General features: G+C 49.3%; 1 protein-coding gene across 3 annotated transcripts in view; it reads left to right on the top strand.

Moving 5' to 3' along the window:
- The first annotated feature begins 263 nt into the window (after positions 1 to 263).
- Positions 264 to 23,295, top strand: part of Baalc (BAALC binder of MAP3K1 and KLF4) — a 51,813-nt gene continuing 28,781 nt past the window's right edge. The window contains exon 1 of one of the 3 annotated variants that reach the window (XR_009058492.1): positions 264 to 829. Coding sequence is in view for 2 of the 3 variants with exons in the window: in XM_057792647.1 (XP_057648630.1) it covers positions 670 to 829 (160 nt within the window). In the remaining variant the exon portion in view is untranslated. The remainder of the gene's footprint in view (positions 830 to 23,295) is intronic. The other 2 variants (XM_057792647.1, XM_057792646.1) reach the window with 2 other exon arrangements.

The following is a 23,295-nucleotide window of genomic DNA, read 5'->3' on the forward strand; positions in this document are numbered from 1 at the left end:
GATCAGGAAGTTGCAGACCTGGCAGGGGCGTTAGTGACATGCCCTGAAATCATGGGCCCTGCTTCCTACCCACCCTGTAAATAGGCACCTACTGTAACTTAACTTTCGGGGACAACATTATCTTCCCAATTTTCTAGTGCTGTTTATCCATTGCTTTGAGAACAAGTGGCTCAAAAACTTGGGTGGTTTTCAGTGAGCTGTCAGAGCTATCCAGAGCGAGATGGTATGATAGGATGGATGGGTAGATGGTTGACTGTCAGCAGGCGGGTGCATGGGTGGACCCATGATGGCTGACTGGTTGGGAATCTAGGAGGTGGACTGAAGACCGAAGAGGGACCCCTTCCCCTCTTCCCACCACCTGTCTGCTTCTCCTTAGCGTGTTCTCTTGCGGAGCACTGAAGGAGGGACTTGCAGCGGGGCGGTGGGAGAGGCGAGGTTGGGGGGAGCTGGGTAAGGAGAGTGTAGAGGAGGAGGAGGGCCTTGGAGGCGGAGAGGAGGGGCGGCGGGCGCCCGGGGAGCCTGGTGCTGGTAGCGGCTCTGGCGGTTAGGGGACCGATGTCGCTGCCGCTGCGGCCGCCTCCTCGCGGGCCGGAGCTGCGTCGCCCGGGCTGAGCCGCAGCTGCAAACCGCAAGCCGAGCGGCCGCCGGGCTCGCCCGCAACACGGGAGAATGGGCTGCGGCGGGAGCCGGGCGGATGCCATCGAGCCCCGCTACTACGAGAGCTGGACCCGGGAGACTGAGTCCACCTGGCTCACCTACACCGACTCGGATGCGCTGCCCAGCGCCGCCGCCCCGGACAGCGGTCCCGAGGCGGGCGGCCTGCACGCGGGTGAGTGAGCCCCGCGCCCGCGAGGCCCGGCTGCCCGCAATCAGCTAGAGCCGCAGGGGAGCCCAGGGCAGCCAGGAATCCCGCGGCGTGCTTGCGGGTGGGGTGACAGAGGGACAGAATAGGACCTACTGGCTGACCAGCTGCCAGAATGGAGCCCAGGGAGCAGGTCAAGAACAGCTTCCCAGTGGACTGAGCTACCTACCACCTCTCTACATCCTTTTGATCCAGCGCTTCTTGGCCTCAGCCAGCCAGTGCATATACATTGGCCCGGGCGTGGGAGGGTAGGGTAGGAGGACAGCCCACTTCACCCACAAACCTAACCCTCAGCTCACCCCTCGTTTCCCACCTGAGCCGGTGGGCCTTTACCCAGGCTTCATCCAGCTTCCCTTCTGGCCATTTCTGTACTCAATTGGGTAATTCTCCATGCCCTGGGTCATTTGGCCCTCACATCTTTGATGTATGGACAAGAATCTTGAGCAGAATGGTCGGGGTGGAGCCTTCCTGTCTCCTCCTCCATCCCCCCTGTTGGGAATGAGCCTGTGGCTGGGCTTCAAAATCCTAACCTAGTTCAGGGCACCATTCATGCCTGCCCACCACCGGCGTCGCTCTCCAGCTCACTTGCCAAGTAGTTATGTCATAGTGAAGGACTTCCATCCCAAGATGCTTGAACGCTCTCTGTGAAGCAAGGCATAAACGGTTTTGACTATACAAACTCTCACCTAGGTCATTCCTCGGACAGCAGAAATCCCATGAGGGTATGCAGAGAAGTTTCTGGCCCAGCCACGAGTCAGGATTTGAGTTTAAAGCAGACACACACATTGCCGAGGTAGAGACTGTTGAGGTAGACGGACCTTTGACCCTAAATGTGTTGGTGACGTCACAAGGAGAAACCAATGAAACCTCACCTCTTGTTACATAGATCAATATTTGGGTTTTTAAAGTTCTGTTGCCTGATCCCGTTGCACTGCATTACTTTATAATCTTGGGAATCAATATTCCCTTTAGTCCCAGCAATTGCTCCTTTTATTTTCTTAAGGACACCAGATCTGGCTATATTGTCCAGACTGACTCTGAGTTCTTCCTCCCCCAGTCCCCGTCCTCCATAGTTGGGAGCCAGGCATGAGCCTCCTCGGCTTGCCTGGGGAAACCGCGGTCACACTGGATTCATCTTAAAACTGCTTGAGTCCCAGCGACCATGGTGGCTAGTTGCTGCTGCTGCTGTATCCAGCAGGTTCCCAAAGGATGTTCCGGCTGAATTCGGTGTCAGAAGGAGAATGAGAAGGGCCTCTGAAGGTTTTGTAAATGTTAGTGGTGACAGCATTTTCCCAAGAAAGGGTCACCCTTCCCTGTCCAAGGCCAGGGAAGCCCCGCCAGCAAACATCGTCAGAAAGATTGGGCCTGGAAAAGAAGGAAGTGCAGCTTCAAGGAGCAACTGTTTGGCCGGCCCTCGCTCAGTGCACGCGTGTATGCATGTGTTTGTTGTGTGGGTACAAAAGTTGCTATGGATTGACTGAATAAGCACACACATGTTCCTCATATCTTTCCAGCATTTATTCATTATTTTCTGTTTATATATCATGAAAACTGGTTGCTGCAAGGCGTGGGACAGGCACACTCATAGACAGAACCTTTCCAAACAGGAACAGCCTTACGAGGTCCTGAAGACAGTGCCATTCAGAGAAGGGCCTCGTTTCCAGTCTAGGGACAGTGTCCGAGATGGGCAGCAGCACTTTGATTCCCTAGGAGTGTCAATCAGTGTCAGAGTGGGGGATACTTCTGAGGATCAACGAACAAGGCTTGCATGGGCCTAAGTCCCCCCCCTACCGTGGGCCTAAGTCCCCCCCCCGTGGGCCTAAGTCCCCCCCCCCGTGGGCCTAAGTCCCCCCCTCAACCGTGGGCCTAAGTTCCTCCCCCCACCACGTGCCGTCTATTTACTTAGTAACTACTGTGTGTTGCACATTCTGTTAGTCTCTGGACTTAGCAAGTGCAGAGCTGAACCAATACGGTGAGTACATATCTTAGTGTTCTACCTCCGCATGTGGAATTGCACTGGAGCAGCTCAGAGCAGCCCACGTTGCTGACGTCGTCCCCGTGGTTGGAACAGGCCGTCCTTGGCTAGATCTCTGCTTAGGGTCCCGAGACTTCAGACAAGGTAGCGTCAGGCTGTGCTCCTTTTTTATTGTTAATTAATTGATTTATTTTCCCAGCCCAATCACGGTTTCCCCTCCTCCCAGTCCCCTTCCCATGGGCTCCTCCTTTCTCTTTGAAAAGGACAGGCCTCCCATGTCTATGGTCAACCATGGTATGGGAAGTTGCAGCGACACTAGGTTTCTCCTCTCCTACTAAGGCTGGTTGAGGCAACAAGGAGGAGGAGGAAAGGGTCCCAAAAGTAGGTGACAGAGTCAGAGACAGCCCCTGCTGCCACTGTTAGGAGTCCCCCAAGAGGACCAAGCTACACAACTGTAGCATATATACAGAGGGCCAAGGTCAGTCCCATGCAGGGTTCCTGGTTGTTGGTTCAGTCTCTGTGAGCTCCTATGAACCCAGGTTAGTTGGTTCTGTGGGTTTTCTTGTGGTATCCTTAACCCCTTTGGCTCCTATAATCCTTTCTCCCCTCTTCTGCAGGCTTCCCCAGGCTCCCCCTAATGTTTGGCTGTGGGTCTCTGCATCTGTTTTCATCAGTTGCTGGGTGAAGCCTCTGATGGCAAGGGATCTATGAGTATAGCAGAACACCACTGGGAAACATTTCATTGACTTTTTCTCTTTTTTATTGCCAGTCATGTTTGGTTCTATCCTGGGTCTCTAGGATGTGTCCAGTCTCTAGGTCCTGGCCCTCCAGGCAGTGTCAGAGATGGGTTCCCTCGCACAGATGGGTCTGAAGCTGGACCAGTTGTTGGTTGGCCACTTCCCTAATTTCTGGGCTGCCTTTGTCCTGGCTTATCTTGTAGGCAGAGAAAATTGTAGGCCAGAGGTTGTGCGGGCCTAACTTTTATGGGGTGCGCTGGTACTGGTGGGGACTGAAGGGGGGCTTGTTTGCTGTGGTTTCGCAGCCTGGAAACAATCATCTTGAGTCAGCTTGGGTCATCTGAGAAAGTTACAGATCTGCTGGTGTACCTTCAGTTCCTCAGTTTTCCAGAAACCTCTCTTGCTGGGGTCCTGGTTCCTTTTCCTTAGTGTCCAATGGGTGCCACCTTTCTCTTGGTGACCTTAATCCCTCTCTGTCTTCCGTGTTTAGGGGATATGTGACACAAGGCTAGACTCCATGAAGGTTCTCTCCAGAAGGCTGAGAACCAACGGATAAAGGTTTTCTCTGAATGAGCAGCACGCGGTCCACCCTGCCCCTCAGTTGCTGCAGCTGCCCTGCATTTTCTTTTTCTCTCTTCCTTGTAGTTCTTGCAGCTGGACACCCCCAACCTGAGTCAGCTTACGTAAGTTCTCCTGGGTGTCTTTCTGACCCCACAGCTTCTGTTAAGAAAGTCTCTCCCCCCAACTTTAACCCTTCCATGGAAACTTCTGGCCCAGCCTAAAGATTCCACAGATTCCCCGCATGCTGATTCCACAACCCTGTCTGCTGAGCAGCTCCATTTCGCATAGGGGCCTTAGACTCTCACTCAGCTCCCACCTGCCTCCCAGACTGAGGGCGTGTCATCTGACAAGCGTTCTGCGGATTTCTGCAAGGGTTCTGCTGTTTCCTGTGGGTGGTGGGAGGCTTATTTTTCTGCCAGTTCCACAACTGAGTTTCTTGCCCGCCCCCCCATTCCTCTCACGTACAACCGACCCTGAGGCTCTGTTTCCTGCTTTTGGAGGTTGTTTCCAGCAGCCAGCAGAATGCAATCAAGTTTTCAGATCCCCCTGTCAGGAGGTTGGGATCAAAGACCTAGCTAAAGCTGTAGCAGCTGGTGGTGCCCTTCCCTGGCCCGTATTTCCAAACTTATTGCAGAAGAAAATGGAACTGGTCTGGCATGGATTGAGTCTCCTAAGCTCTGTCTGCTGGACTGGACTGGTTGTTTTGTTGTACTTCTGTTGTGGGAGGGGGGCTCTCCCAGGAGAGTCTGAGGCCGCCACAACCCGCCCAGTGCAGCTGTCCATCCACTGATGCCCCCTTAGTCCCTTTGCCATTTCATTGCCAGTCTCTCCTGAAAATTTCAAGTGTTGCCCATACATTTTTCTAATCTATTTAGTGAGTAAAACACCTCAAGTTTTTCTCAAGTAGTTCTTTATAGTTCTAAATAATTGTGTTGGTATATAGATGGCACTTTGGAGAGTTTGGGCCATGATTTCCCTAAATGAGCTGTAAGACAGTGAAGATATTTAGTATTATCTTTAGCTACCATTTGATGACGGCTTCTGAAGGGTCAGGCACTGTCCTTGACATTTAATATAAACCACCCCACTTAATGTGTACAAGGATGAAATAGGAACCATTGCTTCCTGTGTTTATAACCCAAGGAAAGAGGCTTAGACTGTCACCAACAACTTCTCTATCCCAGAACTGGGATCCAGCTTTCCCTGATGGCAAACTCCACTGTGGTGGTTTGAAAGAAAATGGCTCCCAAAAGGAGTGGCACTATTAGGAGGTGTGGCCTTGTTGGAGGAAGTGTGTCACTGTGGGGGCGGGCTTTGAGGTCTCTTCTCAAGCTTCACTTGGTGTGACAGTCAGTCAGCTTTCTGCTGCCTTCTGGTCAAGATGTAGCCAGCACCATGGCTGCCTGCACACTGCCATGCTTCCTGTCATGATGGACTGAACCTCTGAAACTATAAGCCACCACCTCAATTAAATGCTTTCTTGTAAGAGTTGCTGTGGTCATGGTGTCTCTTCAAGCAATAAAAACCCAATTAAGACACCCCCACTCTTAATCGACCCCCAGTTAATGAGGGTTGGCTTTAGGATCTTTGATTTTCATTTAGTGGAATGCAAGGTCTGCCTAATCTCTTGATGATCCCGTCTGATGTCTGGCAGCACCAGTCCTCTGGCTTAGCCTCCTTCGTGTAGGATGCTTCTTCCACCTCTGCAGAGCACCTTCCTCGAAGACTCTTCCTACTTCCTGTGCCCCTGATGAGCCCCAGCCCTGTGGGTTTACAAACAGCCCTCTCAGTCCTGGGAGGTTCAGTCTCCTCCTATGGTTCTTCCAGGTCAAATGTACAACCCCGTAATCTTCTCCTCTCTTGGGGCTTGACTTCATTCTCTAAATGCGCTGCTCACTCCATCCAAGTCTTTCCTTGACACTAGCCACCTTGGGTTAGAGCTAGGCTCCTGATGTTTGCTTAGCTGCATAGGACAACACAAGGGACATCCTGAAGTGGCCCCTGAGTGCCCCTCTCTTGGCACAGGGAAACATCAGGTGAGAGTTTGTTTGTCTGCTCTTGTTGGCATATCACCTTGATGACTCACAAACACTCATGATTGCTTGAAACTCTTAGATCTTCCTTTGTAATTAAATTGAAGTTCTGTGACATCAGGAATATTGAGCTTTCTCTGCTATAGATAGACCCACCACTTGGGACCATAATTGAATATAGATGGCACCCAGTAAAAATTGAGTGGGTGCCATCCTTCCCAACCCCGTGGATCTGCATCAACACTCCATGCTAAGTGATCCTATTTTGGACGTTTGCATTTGTTCTAAAAATTCATCTTAGTGGTTCCCAAATCACTTTTTAAAAAAAGTTTATTGGCTTTTATTCACTTTGATAATGCCATGAAGAGAACCTTCTAGGTCTTCTTCTCTCATGTTCACAGACTGAAGATGGAAGACCATTTGTTGTTCTGTTTGCTCAGTAGTCATTTAGTGCAGAGATGAGTAGGTCATGGTTCTTTGTTTCAAGAAGCGAATCATAAACAAGAGACCAACACAGAAACACCAACCAGGTCAGTGTGGGCCAGGCTGCAGGGAAAGGGCCGAGCATTTCATTCAGCCTGGGGAATTGCTGTGTACACGGATCACAGAAGAGCCAAGGAAGCACGTGTCTGCATCGTTCCTTCCGAGAGGGAAAAGTGGAGGAAGGCGGCCTGACTTCCCCGAGATGTGTTCCGAGAAGGACAGTCCTGGGGAGAACCTTCAATGTAGCTCTTTCTGTGCATGAACCCCCACTCCAGTCCCACTCTTTAGACATGGGTTACAGTTGGTGCTTCTGTCTTAAGACAGTGATTGACTCACGTCTGCCACCTTCAGGGGTGCTGGTTAGGGTAGGCAGGGAATGCCTGGATGAACCATGCTGGTGAGGGAGCCCTCTGGATGAATAGACTAGGAAGTCTGTGTGTTCCCTTCCCCTCCACACACCCGAGAAGATGTCCCCTCTCCTCATCAGTTCCATCTACTCAGCTTTTTTGGTTCTTGCCTACGCTTGGTTCTATGGTGAGAAAACATTTCTTTCTGCGAAATGCATAGCTTTTATTTTTCTTACTATTGTTGTGTGAGTGACAGTGTGCATGATGTGTATAGGCACGCACGCCACAGTACCCTGCAGAGGGTGTGTATGGGCACACATGCCACACAGTACCCTGCGGAGGGTGTGTATGGGCACGCACGCCACAGTACCCTGCGGAGGGTGTGTATGGGCATGCATGCCACAGTACCCTGCGGAGAGTGTGTATGGGCACGCATGCCACAGTACCCCGTGGAGAGTGTGTATGGGCACGCATGCCACAGTACCCTGCGGAGGGTGTGTATGGGCACGCATGCCACAGTACCCTGCAGGTGCTGTGTATGGGCACGCATGCCACAGTACCCTGCAGAGGGTGTGTATGGGCACGCATGCCACAGTACTCTGAGGATGGTGTGTATGGGCATGCATGCCACAGTACCCTGCAAATGTCAGATCTCTCTGTCCCCCTTTCTGTGAGCTCCCAGGGTTGATCTAGCCTAAGATCATGGCAAGTGCCTTACCCACTGGACCATCTATCTCTCCAGGCAAACCTTTCAGTTATAAGGGATTTGTTTGTTTTGTAAATGTTCCTACAGGAAACAGGTGATAACAAACCCCAAGCAATTTATACATTTCTAGGAAGCCCCAAGTTCCCCTCATTATCGTTCCTGCTGGGACAGTCCAATGTCAGCATGGCAACAAGGCACTGTCCTGCCCTCCAGAGTTCTCAATAGGCAGCCGGATGGGGGAGGGACCTCTACTAGATAAAGATGGCCATCTTTCAAAATGGCTGGCTTCTTATTCTCCTGAGACAAAACCCTGGTAGCTTAAGACAATGGCTTGGCAGGTTCCCCCCTCTTCACCTCTGCCAGTGCAGTGGGGTTCCCCTGTAGCAGGCTACTGACCTTTAGTTACACCATCTCATGAAAGTATTCTAAGGAATACTTCAGTATAAAATTACCTTGGGTAAACTGGTCTCTGGACTGGCCATACATTTCTGTTTGATGTGACTCTGAGCATGGTTAACTGCCTGACCACTGAACTGTGCTATCTTCCTGCTTCTGGAAACAGTGCTTGCTGCAGATAGTCAGAGCTACCTTTAGCTAGAGGTCACAGCTGCCCATTTTGCCCCTAAAAACTCAACCACCTGGGGCCTGAGGCCGCTTCCTGCTAATCTGCTTGGGATAGGCCGTGCTGGCAGTTTATAAAGACTCCACTTGACTTATTTAGGCCTCTTGGGCGGTTTTGTCTTCAGGTACCCCATAACACACCTGCCTATGAACCTGCCCATCAAGTTCAAGGCCAGACCAGAACATGTCCGCCTAAATTTTGTGGACCTGTAAAAGCCTTTGTCATTATTTAAACTGACCAACCCTATATTGGGGGAGGAAGATTCCCCCCAAAAAGCCCTAAAGCAAGCAAACAAACAAACACAAAAAACCCAGCCATCAAGGAGACAGGGCTTCAGCTTCCTGAGGCCGCCTTTGCAAAGCAAAGGGTCTTTTCTTTGAGTACCTTGCTTGTGTGGTTTCCTTACCCCTAAAAGCCTTTCTTTACAGGCCGATCCTGTTTGCTGTGTCTGAGGTTTCCCTTGCTGCTATCCACCTTCGAGTTTTTTGACTGGCAGAGAAAACAAACCTGAGCTAGACTCCTGACATTTAGTTGAACACTAAAGTCAAATAATTCCGATTTGACCTGTTGCGTATTTGAAGTGACTCCATTGTTGCCTCCTGGCTTTGCAGGGCCTGGGGAGGACAGGATATCTTTCTCTCCACCATCAAGGTGCTTTGCCTGGCTTCTCAGATCTTTCTCAAGCTTGGATGCCCTCAGGAGCCTCCTTCAGGATGCCTTACTCTAGTATCTGAGCCCTCATTAGTAAACTTGGTTGTTCTTGGCTGAGTCTGCCCAGTGGCTTTCTGTGTGTGGCCCAGAGCTTCTTGTCTCCAGAGCTGAGACAACCATTTCTGATGTCTGAGCGGTTTGTGCTACTGTGTTATAGTAGCATAAGTAGACACCTACTGCTGAGTGAACACAGACCCTGGACGCTGGGAACGGCAAGAGGATTTCCAGTGTTTTTCTGTCTGCTTCCTCCCAAGATCGTGTCGATTGCTCTGCTGTTTAGATCTGAGTAGCTGTTTTTTGGAGGAAGAAACTGAGGTTAGGCAAGGTGAACTACTGAGCAAGGTCACACAGCGGGAAAGCCGAACAGCCTGACGGGAACTCAGCTCTCTTTTTTCTAAACCCTGGGCAGTGTCTACACTACTGTGACTTCTCAGCAGGGATTCCAAGCCCCCCCGCCCCCGCATCTGCTTGGTGTTCTTTTATATTATGAACCCTTTTGCACCAGGATTTACGTGACTAAGGGCTGGGCTCCTGTAGCCCGGCCGCACTGAGCGCGCCCCTCCCCATGCTCTGGTGGCCCGTGTGTGTCCATCTCTACAGAGGAGCACTGCAGAGGGTGCTTCAGGAACTGTCCAGTCCCATTCAAGATGAACGTCTCTGGGAAGAATGACAGTTATCTGATTTCAGATGAAACTTTCATTCTTAATAAAAACTGAGAAAGTGGGGGCTGGGCAGATGGCTTTGGATGGTGAGAGTGGAGCACAGTGCAGCTCTCCCGGGGTCCCATTTTGACTCCCAGCACCAACGTCAGGCTGCTCACAAACTCTAACTCCAGCTGCAGAGGGAACAAATATCTATGGTTCTTAAAGGCATCTGCACTCATGTGTGGCAAGTGCATGAACACACACACAGAGACAGAAAGACTCACGTACACACACCTCCCAGCACATACACACACACACACACACACACACACGCACATACAGGCACACACAGAGACAGAAAGATTCACATACACTCACCCCACAGATACACGCAGACATACACAGATGCACACAGACATACACAGACACACACGGACATACACAGATGCACATGGACACACACAGATGCACATGGACATACACAGACACACACGGACATTCACAGATGCACACGGACACACACAGATGCACACGGACACACACAGACACACACGGATACACACACATGCACACGGACACACACAGATGCACACGGACACACACAGACACACACGGACATACACAGATGTACATGGATATACACAGACACACATGGACACACACACTTTGAAGTGTGTGGAACTGTTGGGAATGAGAGTCTAGCTGACAGCAGGAATCAAGGGAGGAAAACCCTGATGAGTGAAAGAACTTCCTTCTTTTTCTTTCAATATGAAGCCAAGGTGGTTGAGGGCAGGAAAATCACATGCAGGGCAAACACACCTGTGGTAAAAACATCCTGTGTAGGTAGCCACTCCATGCTTTGCAGTGGGGGACATGCTGTCTCACATTTTCCCCCAGCTGTAACTGGGAGTTACAGTCTATGATATGGAACCGCGAGGACTCTGTTCTAGTTAGCGTTATCACTGCTGTGATGAACACCCCGCACGGCAGCCTGGGGAGGAAAGGGTTATTTGGCTGACTTTTCCACATCACTGCTCATCACTGAAGGACATCAGGGCAGGGACTCAAACAGGGCAGGAACCTGGCCTTTTCCTCTTCATCTACGTTTTGTCTCAGGACTTTTTACCTTTCCTTCATTCTATGCATCCTACTTTCCTGCTGCTTCTGTGTTTGCTTGGCTGGTGGCTGCCTGGCTGGCTGGCTCTGGGCATCTCCCTTCTTTCTCCCTCTGCTAGCTTCCCTACAGCCTGATATTATGAAGGCATTTTCTTAATTAAGGTTCCCTCCTCTCGGATGACTTTACCTTGTGCCAAGTTGACTTAAACTGTCCAGCGCAGCCTCTGTGTGGGCGTGGGGTGTAGTTGGAGGCACCAGCTCCATGTCTGAGTCTTAAATATCCACGAGGTCAGGCAGGCTGGCCATTCTCTAGACTGTCGTTTAGAACTCCATCCATTTCCAACTCCGCTGGGTCCCACAGGGCAGGTGTGGAATGCCATGTCTGCTCGTGGGGGTGTTTGTGTAAGGAAGCAAAGCCGGAAGCCACATTTTCTGTACAAATGGTGCAAAGTCCCCCAGACTCCGGATCTAGTTGGCCCTCCTTCATGGCGATGCAGCACTGTTTGGTTTTTCTTGATGTCTGCTTCAGTAGTTAAACTCAGCTGAGTCAGTGCTGTTAGCCAGATGCCTGTGTCTGGGACCCAACCAAGAACTTACTGATCTCCAAACCACTGCCCTGTGCTTGGAGGCAGCCACACTCAGGGGGACCACACAGACAGATGAAGCTTTTCTGTTCCAGCATCCCGCACTTCCTCCCTTTGTTACCAAGTCAGCACCTCCTGTGTGCCGTGACCCTGAGGCCCCCAGCTCTCCTCCATCCAGCCCCTCCCTTGCTGCTTTGCTGGAAGACAGCACAGTTACATGGTTAATGAATTTGAATTTTACTACAGGTGTTAGCTGTGTGACATTAGCTGTGTGACATTGAGCCTTATGTTCATCCATCCCGGGCTTCCGTTCTTCTCCGATGGGATGGAAGTCTCTGAAGAATTAACACAGTCATGAGGATACTCGGAGTCTCAACAGGTCCGTCACCCAGGACCTCTTCACTTCACCTTCTCAAACCTGTTTGTGTCTATCATGACGAGTCTTACTTTTGCTACTCTGAGTCTCCAGGACTCTTATTATGAAGTGAGGGTCTTTGTTCCCCACACCTATCATGCGATCTTTTAGCTATGTCAGAGTTTTAAAAACATCATATTTTTAAAGACATTTAATCTTCCAGTCTGCAAAGTTCACAGGTGATGCTGTTCCTTGTTGTAACAAAACATGGGAGGACCCATGTCTATTTGTGTGACAGTCTCCTCTGCACCCCATTGGTCCTCAAGGAGCCCACATCATCACCATTGCCCATGTGACCTCTGCAAAACCTGCTCCCACTGTGACCCTTGACATTCGTTTTCACGTCATAGGGAGAGCAATATTTTCCTCTCTCCTTCCTCCTGCCTTCCTCTCTCTCTTTGAGACCAGGTCCGCTGTGTAGACGGAGGGAACAGTCTTTTAAAGGCTTGCCAAGCCCTGCTATTCTTGGTCAATATTTTCTAATAGCTTCCTTCTCTCCCTTTCTTGTGTTTTTAATTTTTGTGCATGAGTGTTTTGCCTACATGTCTGTACACACATACATGTAGTGCCTATGAAGGTCAGAGGGGGGCAGAAGATACCCCTGGAACAGATGGTTGTGAGCCTCCATGTTGTTTCTGGGAACAGGTCCTTTGGAAGAGCAGCCAGTGTTCTTAACCACTGAGCCATCTCCCTAGCCCTCCCCCTTTTCCTCCTCTGTGTAGAATAAGAATCCATTGCCTGACTCATTCTCTGCTGCATCTCCAGTACTGTTTATCCGGTTCTCATTCAGAGTGGCCCAACTTGACCCGTTCTTTGTTCTTTGAATACAGGGAACCTTTTCCTCTTACCAGGCTTTGATACTGGTTAGAATGGGCTTCCTCCGAGCACATCACAGCCATCTGAGTGTTTAACCCCACCCTTTTCTTTCTTCAGCTCTGACTTCAGATGTCACTTCCTCAGGAAAGCCAGCTCTCCCCAGTGACTGTCTTGCTAGTTACTTTCTTCTTAACACTAGTCTTTGTCTGTTTCCTGCTCCCACAAGGCCAAGGGCCTCACTGACTCACACGCATAGTGCTCAGCAGAGTGGATATTTACTGAACGAAGGGGACCCCTGTCAGTCTTTGTACTATCTAGGCATTGTGTCTGGTTGCATGAGTAGTAAGCCAGGGTCTACAGTGCAAGTCTGGAGGTGAGCACTAACAACTGTTCTAGGATGCTCTCAAGGACCTGGGTTCGTTTGAATGCCCTGCTCTGCCATCCTTAGTGCCGGATCTCATTCATAACTGCAAGATGCTACATCACCTTATCTATTTTCTTTTTTTTCTTTTTTTTTTTTTTAGATTTATTTATTATGTATACAACATTCTGCCTCAATGTACGCCCACACGCCAGAGGAGGGCGCCAGATCTCAGTACAGATGGTTGTGAGCCACCATGTGGTTGCTGGGAATTGAACTCAGGACCTCTGGAAGAGCAGCCAGTGCTCTTAACCTCTGAGCCATCTCTCCAGCCCCCACCTTATCTATTTTCTTAAAAAATTATTTTATATGTATGTGTGGGTCTTTGTGCGGGTGTGTGCGCATGAGTGCAGCCAGCCTCAGAGGCCACAGACAAAGGCTCAAGTTGGAGTTAGAGACACAGGCCATCGTGAGCCACCTGGCATGGGTGCTGGGCACCAAACTTTTGTCCTCTGCCAGAGCAGTAACCGTTCTTCACCACTGAGCCACCTCCTCAGCCCTGACACTGTCTTGTTTCCATGGGAAGTAAGGGGAGAGCAGGAAGGAACACTCTTCCTGAGTGTCCAGTTAGGTGGAAGACAACATCTTTGCTCAGGTTGCGGTGGCAGAACCACATCATCGGGTACTCCTAGGAGGAGAAGGGTGCTGTGTCGGGTACTCCTAGAGGAGAAGGGTGCTGTGTCGGGTACTCCTAGGAGGAGAAGGGTGCTGTGTCGGGTACTCCTAGGAGGAGAAGGGTGCTGTGTCGGGTACTCCTAGGAGGAGAAGGGTGCTGTGTCGGGTACTCCTAGAGGAGAAGGGTGCTGCGTCTGGTACTCCTAGGAGGAGAAGGGTGCTGTGTCGGGTACTCCTAGGAGGAGAAGGGTGCTGTGTCGGGTACTCCTAGGAGGAGAAGGGTGCTGTGTCGGGTACTCCTAGGAGGAGAAGGGTGCTGTGTCGGGTACTCCTAGGAGGAGAAGGGTGCTGTGTCGGGTACTCCTAGAGGAGAAGGGTGCTGTGTCGGGTACTCCTAGAGGAGAAGGGTGCTGTGTCGGGTACTCCTAGGAGGAGAAGGGTGCTGTGTCGGGTACTCCTAGGAGGAGAAGGGTGCTGTGTCGGGTACTCCTAGGAGGAGAAGGGTGCTGTGTCGGGTACTCCTAGAGGAGAAGGGTGCTGCGTCTGGTACTCCTAGGAGGAGAAGGGTGCTGTGTCGGGTACTCCTAGGAGGAGAAGGGTGCTGTGTCGGGTACTCCTAGGAGGAGAAGGGTGCTGTGTCGGGTACTCCTAGGAGGAGAAGGGTGCTGTGTCGGGTACTCCTAGGAGGAGAAGGGTGCTGTGTCGGGTACTCCTAGGAGGAGAAGGGTGCTGTGTCGGGTACTCCTAGGAGGAGAAGGGTGCTGTGTCGGGTACTCCTAGGAGGAGAAGGGTGCTGTGTCGGGTACTCCTAGGAGGAGAAGGGTGCTGTGTCGGGTACTCCTAGGAGGAGAAGGGTGCTGTGTCGGGTACTCCTAGAGGAGAAGGGTGCTGTGTCGGGTACTCCTAGGAGGAGAAGGGTGCTGTGTCGGGTACTCCTAGAGGAGAAGGGTGCTGTGTCGGGTACTCCTAGAGGAGAAGGGTGCTGTGTCGGGTACTCCTAGGAGGAGAAGGGTGCTGTGTCGGGTACTCCTAGAGGAGAAGGGTGCTGCATCTGGTACTCCTAGAGGAGAAGGGTGCTGTGTCGGGTACTCCTAGAGGAGAAGGGTGCTGTGTCGGGTACTCCTAGAGGAGAAGGGTGCTGTGTCGGGTACTCCTAGGAGGAGAAGGGCGGGAAACCAATGCTTGCAGCCGAGAACGTGTTATCTGCAAAGCTGCACGGCTCCTCTGGCAAAGGAGTAAGGAAGAAGGTGGCTAGCAAGACGGCTCTAGTTCTCAGCCTAAGGGGATGGTTGGAGAGCAGGTGCAAGTAGCAAGGGCAAGAGACGAAAGGAAGAATTGGCAAGAGGGAGACACAGACCATCCCCAGGAACTAAGGTGACGTGGCTGTTAGGATCAATATTTTGCTATAATAACATTTTAAACATTCTCATGTGTCAAAGGAGTACATAAGATGAACGTTTGTTAAAACGACACGCGGCCACATGGAAGACACGGCTTAGATGGTAGCGTGCTTTTCTAGCATAAACAATATCCTGGGTTTGAACCCAAGCGCCTCATAAAACCACATGTGGTGACATACCTGCAGCCCCAACATGGAGGTAAAGATAGGAAGGTCGGAAGTTCAAGGTTATCTTCTACACAGCAAGCGTGAGTCTGAGCTACAAGTGTTAATATTGAAATACATAACTTTTATTTTGTGGTTTCAGGATTTAAAATCCAGGGCCTTTTACATACTAGGCAAGTCGTGTACCATTGGGCTACCTTCTCACCCCTGGAAATAATTTAAAAATAAGGCAGTGCTATCCTAACCTTAAATCTTGTAGAATGGTCCTCTGCCATGGAATTCTCTGCTGTTTCTTTCTGCCTCCCTTTCCTGCCTCCAAAGTGCTGGGATTAACAGTGAGCACTCCCATTCCTACGCCATGCCTGACATGTGGATGTTTCTCGTGCAAGGCGATGTTCATGCTTAACCTGGGGGCTTCTGTCGGGGACGTTTCAGACAGCCAGTTTGCAAACTAAGAGCTGACTGCATTCCCTGTGGAAGTTCCAAACAAATAAATAAATAATGAGAATTCTGTGCTTGTGGGCTTTAGCACAGGAGGAAACCAGAGGGTTGTAGAAAATAGCAGGGCTGTTGGGAAAACTGGTTGCCATAACGACAGGGCATGACATTGGTTACAAAGACGCTGCGATGGCCTATGCACACTTCCTAAGAGGAGGGGTGCAGGCTTCAGGACCTCAGTAAACAATAGGCGTGTCTGAAACCAAGGCCCCCCCGTTTAATTATTTTCTCTAAGAACCGCCTTTCAGACAGTCGGGGTGTTGCAGGAGGCTCAGGCTCGTTGGTGGGGTTGATAAGGGACGAGCGTGCGCGTGCGCGCACACGTGAATGCAGTCATTGTCTCACGAGCATTGTTTGCATTCATTGAATACCTCTCCAGGGCCAAGCATCCCACAGTTATTATCTAACCCAGTTAAGAGGTAACAGGTAACGTTGCCTGTCTAAACGCACGCAGGTTGTAAGAGGTGGGTGTGGCTGAGGACCTAGCCTGTCTCACTTTGTACCCGGTGGTCTTTCCTAAGTGGCAGCCCCTTGGTCAGGCTGCTAACCCTGCTTCTCATTGCTGTTTGCCTGATATCTGTGGCAGCTTTTGGACTGGCCCCTCACAGCTCCGTTCCAGAGCTTTTTGCTCTTGCTGGGGAAATGTTTTGGCAGGGCTGGGATCATTGTCATGTTATTCTCAGAGGATCATGACTTCCTGCTGCCCACTAACTGTGGAGGCAGACGCCAGCCTGCCTCTGAAGGCTTTCTCTCCAGCTCTGTCATCCCAGAGCTTCCCCACAGGGTCCTCCACTCAGCTTGACTAGGACACTCTTAGGCTCTTTGTCCCATGACCTATGCTGCAGCCACCTTCCATGCCTGCCCCACAGCTCAGTCACAAGCTGATGGATGCCGATGCTGCTGGCTGTAAACTCACAGAGACAGAGGCTGTAGGTCAAGGTCAGCAAATGTCTGTAAAGGCTGGATAGCTAATATTCTAGGCTGCAGGGGCCACACGATTTCTTTTGAAGTTTCTCAACCTCTCAGTTTTCAGTGCCAATTCAGCCACAGACAACTCAGGCACAAACCTGTCTGTGTTCCAATGTCTACTTTTGTTCTGAATTTTAAAATGTTGCTTATGTTTTCATTCTCTCTCTCCTCTCTCTGGGACTCCAGTGTCCCTCCCAACGTGCTGCCTTGCATCTGCCATAGAAGTTGATCCTCAATTGTCCTCTGCGCCCTGAGGGGACTCTCCAAGGTCTGGTAAAGACCACACACCCTCAGCGCTAGAAGAGGGATGCCTTGAGGAGAGGAGTTCATCTTGGTCCAGTGTCTTTAAGGACACAGAACACAGCCTTCTGCCCCCACCCCCACCCCGTCCTGCTGGACTCTCAAAGTGCACTTGCTGCTGTAACCTCTCTACCTCAGAGCTGATCTTTGCTTGTTACAGAGACTGAGAGAAGTGTGTGTAAGTGTGTGTAGTGTGTGTGGAGGGGTGGGGGGTACTGAAGATAAATATTCACCTTTGGCAAGGAGCAGAGCAAGCTAGGCTTTGATTTGAAGTCCTTCTAGAATGTTTTCCTTCTTTCCAGGAGATTCCTCAAGTCAGGATAGAAAGTGGGGGTGTGTGGAGGAGGAGGAAGAGTGGGGCTTCTCCTGGGGCTAGCGCATGGAGGCCAGAGACTGATTTTCTTGTTGTCCACAAAGGCCTGGTTTTATTTTATTAAAAGTCTCCAGAATGTTCATATTTACTTGAATGTACCTCTGGGTTGTTGAATTTGCTCAAATCCAATAAACCCATGAGCCATTAATAAGGTGCACACACTTCTTTTAAAGTCTGGCAATAATTTTCTTAAAAACAAATCATACTTACTGGGTCTCTTCTCGTGTGCATGATGCTAAGCTCAGCGTCTGAAATGGGTTTCTGGTCTACAGTGCCCAGAGTGACTGTCTAAGCTCAGCGTCTGAAATGGGTTTCTGGTTTACAGTGCCCAGAGTGACTTGTCTTCCATCAAGGGTGACTTTAAATCTAGGTAGACTCTGGATGGCACACCCTCAGCCCTCACTCTCAGGAGGCAGAGCCAGACGGGTCCCTGGTAGTTCTAGGCCACTTTAGCAAAAGCAGAAATATGTACAGGTTCCTCGTACCTGGTGCTCTCCAGATAGTAGGGTAGCTATTGTGCTGGGAGCTTTCTGCAGCAGGGAGGGAAGGATGGGGACAAAGCAGAGCTGGCTCACAAAAGATGCTTTGGGCTGTGATGGATCTGAGGTGTATTCAATCCTAGTGACCAGGAGAACCTCAGAAGTAATTTGGGTAGAAAGTTACTCTGACCCAATTCTAGTTGAAAACCTGAAAGAAAATGGTTTTTGAGATTATAAATACACCAAGTTTATAGTTCTTCAAGGTTTGTTGTGACATCGAGTCATGACACCTTCCAGTTTCAATTTTGTAGCAGTAAGGACATTCAATAGCGTATGCTAACTCTGGCAGTATTTATTTCCAAGTCTTTAAATAACATTCAAGCCTTACTCTACTGTCCAGCCCAACGGTAACTGCTTGTCACTCACCCAGAAGGTGAGATTTTACTTTTCCGCAGTTCCACCACCACTCCCAATACCTCTGGGACAAAATTTGGTTAGGTCAGTGTTTACGGTTCGTTCTGTATTATTTTGTGAGCAACTGTGCCCAGATAAACTTTACAATGGACACGATTACCTTCCCCTTCCTCAGACAATATTTTATTTTAGTTGCTTGAAGAGTTATTTTAAATTTGACTCTATTACCCGTTCACATCATCTTTCTTTTTTTTGGGGGGGGGTTTCGAGACAGGGTTTCTCTGTGGTTTTGGAGCCTGTCCTGGAACTAGCTCTTGTAGACCAGGCTGGTCTCGAACTCACAGAGATCCGCCTGCCTCTGCCTCCCAAGTGCTAGGATTAAAGGTGTGCGCCACCACCGCCCGGCCACATCATCTTTCTTCTGGCTGCATAAATTTTATTTTGACATGATTAAATACATAGAAATTTCTTCTTAGATATTAATTTTTATTTAATTAATGGTGCAATTAAAATATAATTGTACCATTTACCCCTTCCCTCTTTCCTACAAGACCTCCCATAGTTCACCCTCTTAAATTCACGACCTTTCTCTTTAATTGTATATATATACATATATATATACATATATATATTCTGATAAATACATAGATTCAACCTTCTGAGCTGATTTAGTGTTATAGATTTATGTTTTTAGGGCTGACCACTTGGTATCAGTTAACCATTTAGGGGCCACACCTGAAGAAGACTAATTCTCCCTTTCTCAGCAGTTGCTTGTAGTTCTCCATCTCTGCGAGGAACCACGTGAGATGTCCCCTATCCATGCTGGCATGTCAACTGCAGTTGTCATTGTTCTGGTCTTCTTAAGCAGCCATACTACTGAGATTTCATGGTCGTACCTTTCCTGTCGTATCCAGAAGACATAACCCTGCAGCAGACTTCCTAGTCCCCTGGCTCTTTCTGATCCCTGGGTAGGGATTGTGTTGTAGATGCACCAGCTGTGGTTGGGAACTCCAAAGGCATTTGTTCCCTGCATTGTGACCGTTTGTGGCTTTCTGTGATGGCTGCATCTGCTGCAAAAAGGAACTCATTTGATGAGGGATGGGAGGTGCACTTATCAGTAGGTGTAAGGATAAATATTTAGAGTGTGGTTGGGAGCTGTACTGGTGTAGGAACATGACAGTAGGTACTTTCTCCTCTAAGATCTATGAATGACCTCACTTGTCACAGGCTAGGTAAGCTTACAATACTGTGCAGGGTTTCCCTCCTGTTGAGTGTCCCTAGGTCCAATTAGACAACTGTTGGTTCCTTCCAAGTTCTAAGTGCCAGTATTGCCCCTTTAGGGATATCTTGCCACGCTGGTCATGACTGTAGTTCATCTGTGTTACATCTGGGCGGGACTACTGACTGTTTCCTCCCTTGGCGGCTCACATATCGCTTTCTGGTCCTAAAAAAGCCTGTACTCAGAGAGCAGGCTTTCAAGCTAGGCGCAGCCCAAATCCTCCGAGTTCTGTGTCCAAAGCCACAGTGTCTTTGGCATCCCCTCCCCTCCCCAGGAGCCCTGGCTGCTAGGCCTTTGGAGGTGGAGTAGTTGTGACTGAACTGCACTGAGCAGGCTCTCTTCCTACCTGGAGGAACTGTGCCTATCCAAGCAGGAGAGGAAGCCTGGTGGCTTAGTGGTCACATCTTCAAATAGCTCAACCTCAGTTTCCCTAAGTTACCTTCAGGGCAGAAACTTTTAAATAAACAAAACTACAACTTTTTTTCAGGAAGGAGTAAGGGCGGCCATTAACATCTGCTGTGTTGGGGAAAGAATCCGGAATTGTTTCTTTATGAAGAGCTTTCTCGCGAACCCTTTCTCCTCCTTCCAAGGGTATATAGTGTTCCCAGCTCCCGAGTTTCAGACACAGAAGTATAGCTCATATTGCATCCTTATTTCTGCTTAGACTCAGTTAATGGAGTCAGTGTTTGCTGATCTCTTTCCTGCTTTCAAATGTCTAATATTCTTGGTAGTTTTGATGGGAATGTATTATGGGTAGAATTATTTGTTCAAGAAAGGTGTGCTCAAGCCCCGATTCCCTTATTTGTAGGGAATTTGCTCATAGAATTGAGTAAAATTGTATCATAAAGGATTAAGGTAAACTCCGATCCCATGATTAAAAGGATGCCATTGGATACAAGCCCAGAGAGGAAAATGCCACCTGAAGATGGAGGTAGGGATTACAGGAATACCAAGGGCTGCACACACACACACACACACACACACACACACACACACACACACACACACACCACACACGAAGCCGAGAGAGATGCCAATCAGGTTCCATTTTACAACCTCCACGACGGACCCACTACTGACAACTGTGACTTCAGCTTCTAACTTCCAGATCAGTGAAATGATGGGATTCTGCATCAGGTCATTTGCTGATGCTACTGCCGTGTCCCCTGAGAAGAGAGCAATGCCCGTGGGTGGGTAAAGGGTGCTGAGATGGTTTCAGGGTCTGCTGTATTGCATGTAGGCAACCACTCACATAGTGGAAGTCTATCAGCCGTGACTGGCTAGCATGCCACCTCAGACTGCATAGCGAGTGCTTATCCCACCAGGGTCTCTGTGCCAGAGAAGCATGGAAAGGAGACGTGGGGAATGCGGACTCCTCCGCCGGCCAGATACTTAAGCTACGTCAGAGTTCAGTGCTCTGGCTTCCGGAGTGTGGTGTGCCATGCTTCTTATTTAGGAACACAGTGTGCAAAGGAGGCTAACCGCTAGGTCATGCCTATGTTTTCTCCTTCCGGTTTGGGGCTCTTTGTTATAATAGCCCTTTGAAGCTAATATGGATGGGTATCAGGTTATACATTTTAGCTTTCTTAGAAGGGATGTACTTCGAGAACTTTCGGCGTTCTTGAAAATGGAAGTACTTTGAGAAGGGGCAGGTGGTTTTCTTCAGAACAGGAATTTATGTTATATTATTTATTATCTGGCAGTTTTATTAAGCAAATATGGTTTTCCTTCAATATAATGAAGTTGTCGTTGTGTAGCGTACATCTGTACACACCTCAATTTTCTGGATAAATTTTTTGAAAACCTGTTTGAAAATGATCAAGCCAGACAGAGCCAGCTGAGTTTGAGAGAGGATAGCCAGAAAAGAAGTACCCAAGCAGGAGACGCGCTTCGCAGGAGACACCAATAAGCGCGTCTCCATCCACTGCGAGCCCACAGATCTCTAACTGCCTCTTCCTTAAAGGCTGCCAGAATTACAACTTGGTTTTTCAGATTATCCCATGCAATGCAGATTTTAGCCTGCGCATAAAGGCACCTACTTCTAGAAGTCCTTAGAAGGAAGGACTTTTAGGAATTTTGGAAAGATTTTTGGAAACTCTTCTAAGGACCTTCTGTTGTATGTGTTGCTTCCTCTCCCACCCTGGCCGGAGCACGCATCCGGCTGCCCATCACCAGCTGATTCACTTGCCCTGAAGCTGGCACTCTTCAGTTCTAAAGGACACATTCACAAAAGCTGGCTCCGCAGAGACTGGGGTGAGCTAAGGACAGCAGTGAGGAAAGGCTGCCCGACAGGCCTCCCCCTCTGGTACCTCTGCATACCTCTTCTGTTCAAGTGGACCTGAATGAACTCAGGGAACCCAGACAAGAAGAGCGCCGTCAGAGCTCGCTAATGGTGAAGTACCCAGAAATCTGGTTTCCATGACATGAGCAGATCCTGTGTCAGCCAGAATGCTAATTCTCCAAAAGAATAAATTAGCAACTTCCTGAATGCACCTGGGTACCCAAAGTTCCCCCAGACTTTTCTTTCTGCCTCAACTTCTTTGGCATCGTTAGTCCATATTTTTAAAAAATGACAAACAAGACATTCACAAGCCGAGGCTGTGTAGCCAACAGTACAAACCTGCTTTTTTTTTTTGTCATTTCTTTTATTTGAAGGAACTTTTGTTTTTACTTTTAAAACATGTTTATTTATTTATGAGATAGGGTCTCACTGTGTTGCCCTGGAACTCATTCTGTAGGCCAGGCTGGCCTTGAACTCTCAGAGATCTGCTTGCCTCTACCTCTCAAGTGCTGTGATCAAAGATGCAAGCCACCACACCTGGCTGTTTTTACTTTATTTTGAAGTTAACATTGTTTGCGTACATATTTATGAGTTACAGTGTAAAATATCTATACATGCATACTGCAGGCAATTGCTAAGTCGGGGCGGTTAGCATTCGCACGCCCCTCCTTAAAGTCTAGGATCTTTTCAGTGTGTGTGGCCAGGCTCCCTGTTGGCCCTCCTTCATGAGTCCTGGTTGCCTCTTTGTGCCTTTGCTCTGTTCTTCCTGCTCCAAACCCAGCTCCTGCCTGTGTTTGCTTCTGCTGTTTCAGTTCCAGCAAACCTTTCTAGACTAAGTTGGAAACAATGATGGGATCGTATTTCAGACACTGATCGCTGACCCCCATCTCACCCCACTGTTTTGATTTCAGATTCCCAACTTCCCCCAGTAAAGAGAGCATTTGATTCATTTCTGGCAAAGTGATCTTTTAATAAAATCATTACGGGTAAATTACAATTTGGCAGAATGACCCAAAAAAACATCTCTTGCTCTGAGAAAGTAGTCAAAGGTCACCAGGATCCCATGGCGACGGCAGCTCCGTCTTACTCGTTACCAGCTGAGGCAAATTTCTCCACCTTCTGGACTGATTTCCCTGTGAAGTGGAGCTGGTGGTGCCAGCTTTACAGATGTAAGGGTTGCTTGAAGGGCTTTCTAAAAACCTACCACTTACCTTAAACTGTGCACGTTAAATTTGGCAAGGCCACTCCTTACCACTTACAGACAACCAGAATGCAAAAACAATCCACAGGTGCGCCCCTCCCCCCACAACTAGGAAGCCAGTGGCATTCTGAGAAAGAGCCAGCATTTCAGACACCGATTACCCAAACTCCTTTGTTTTATAGAAATTGAATTGTAAGTATTACTTTTCTCTACTTCACTCTGTCTACCAAGTCTCCAGCTTTGGAGGATGAGGACCATCGTAGGAGTCATCATCCCGATTGCCCAGCAC

This window comes from Chionomys nivalis, chromosome 17 (genome assembly GCF_950005125.1).
Source record: "Chionomys nivalis chromosome 17, mChiNiv1.1, whole genome shotgun sequence".
NCBI classification, from domain to species: Eukaryota; Metazoa; Chordata; class Mammalia; order Rodentia; family Cricetidae; genus Chionomys; species Chionomys nivalis.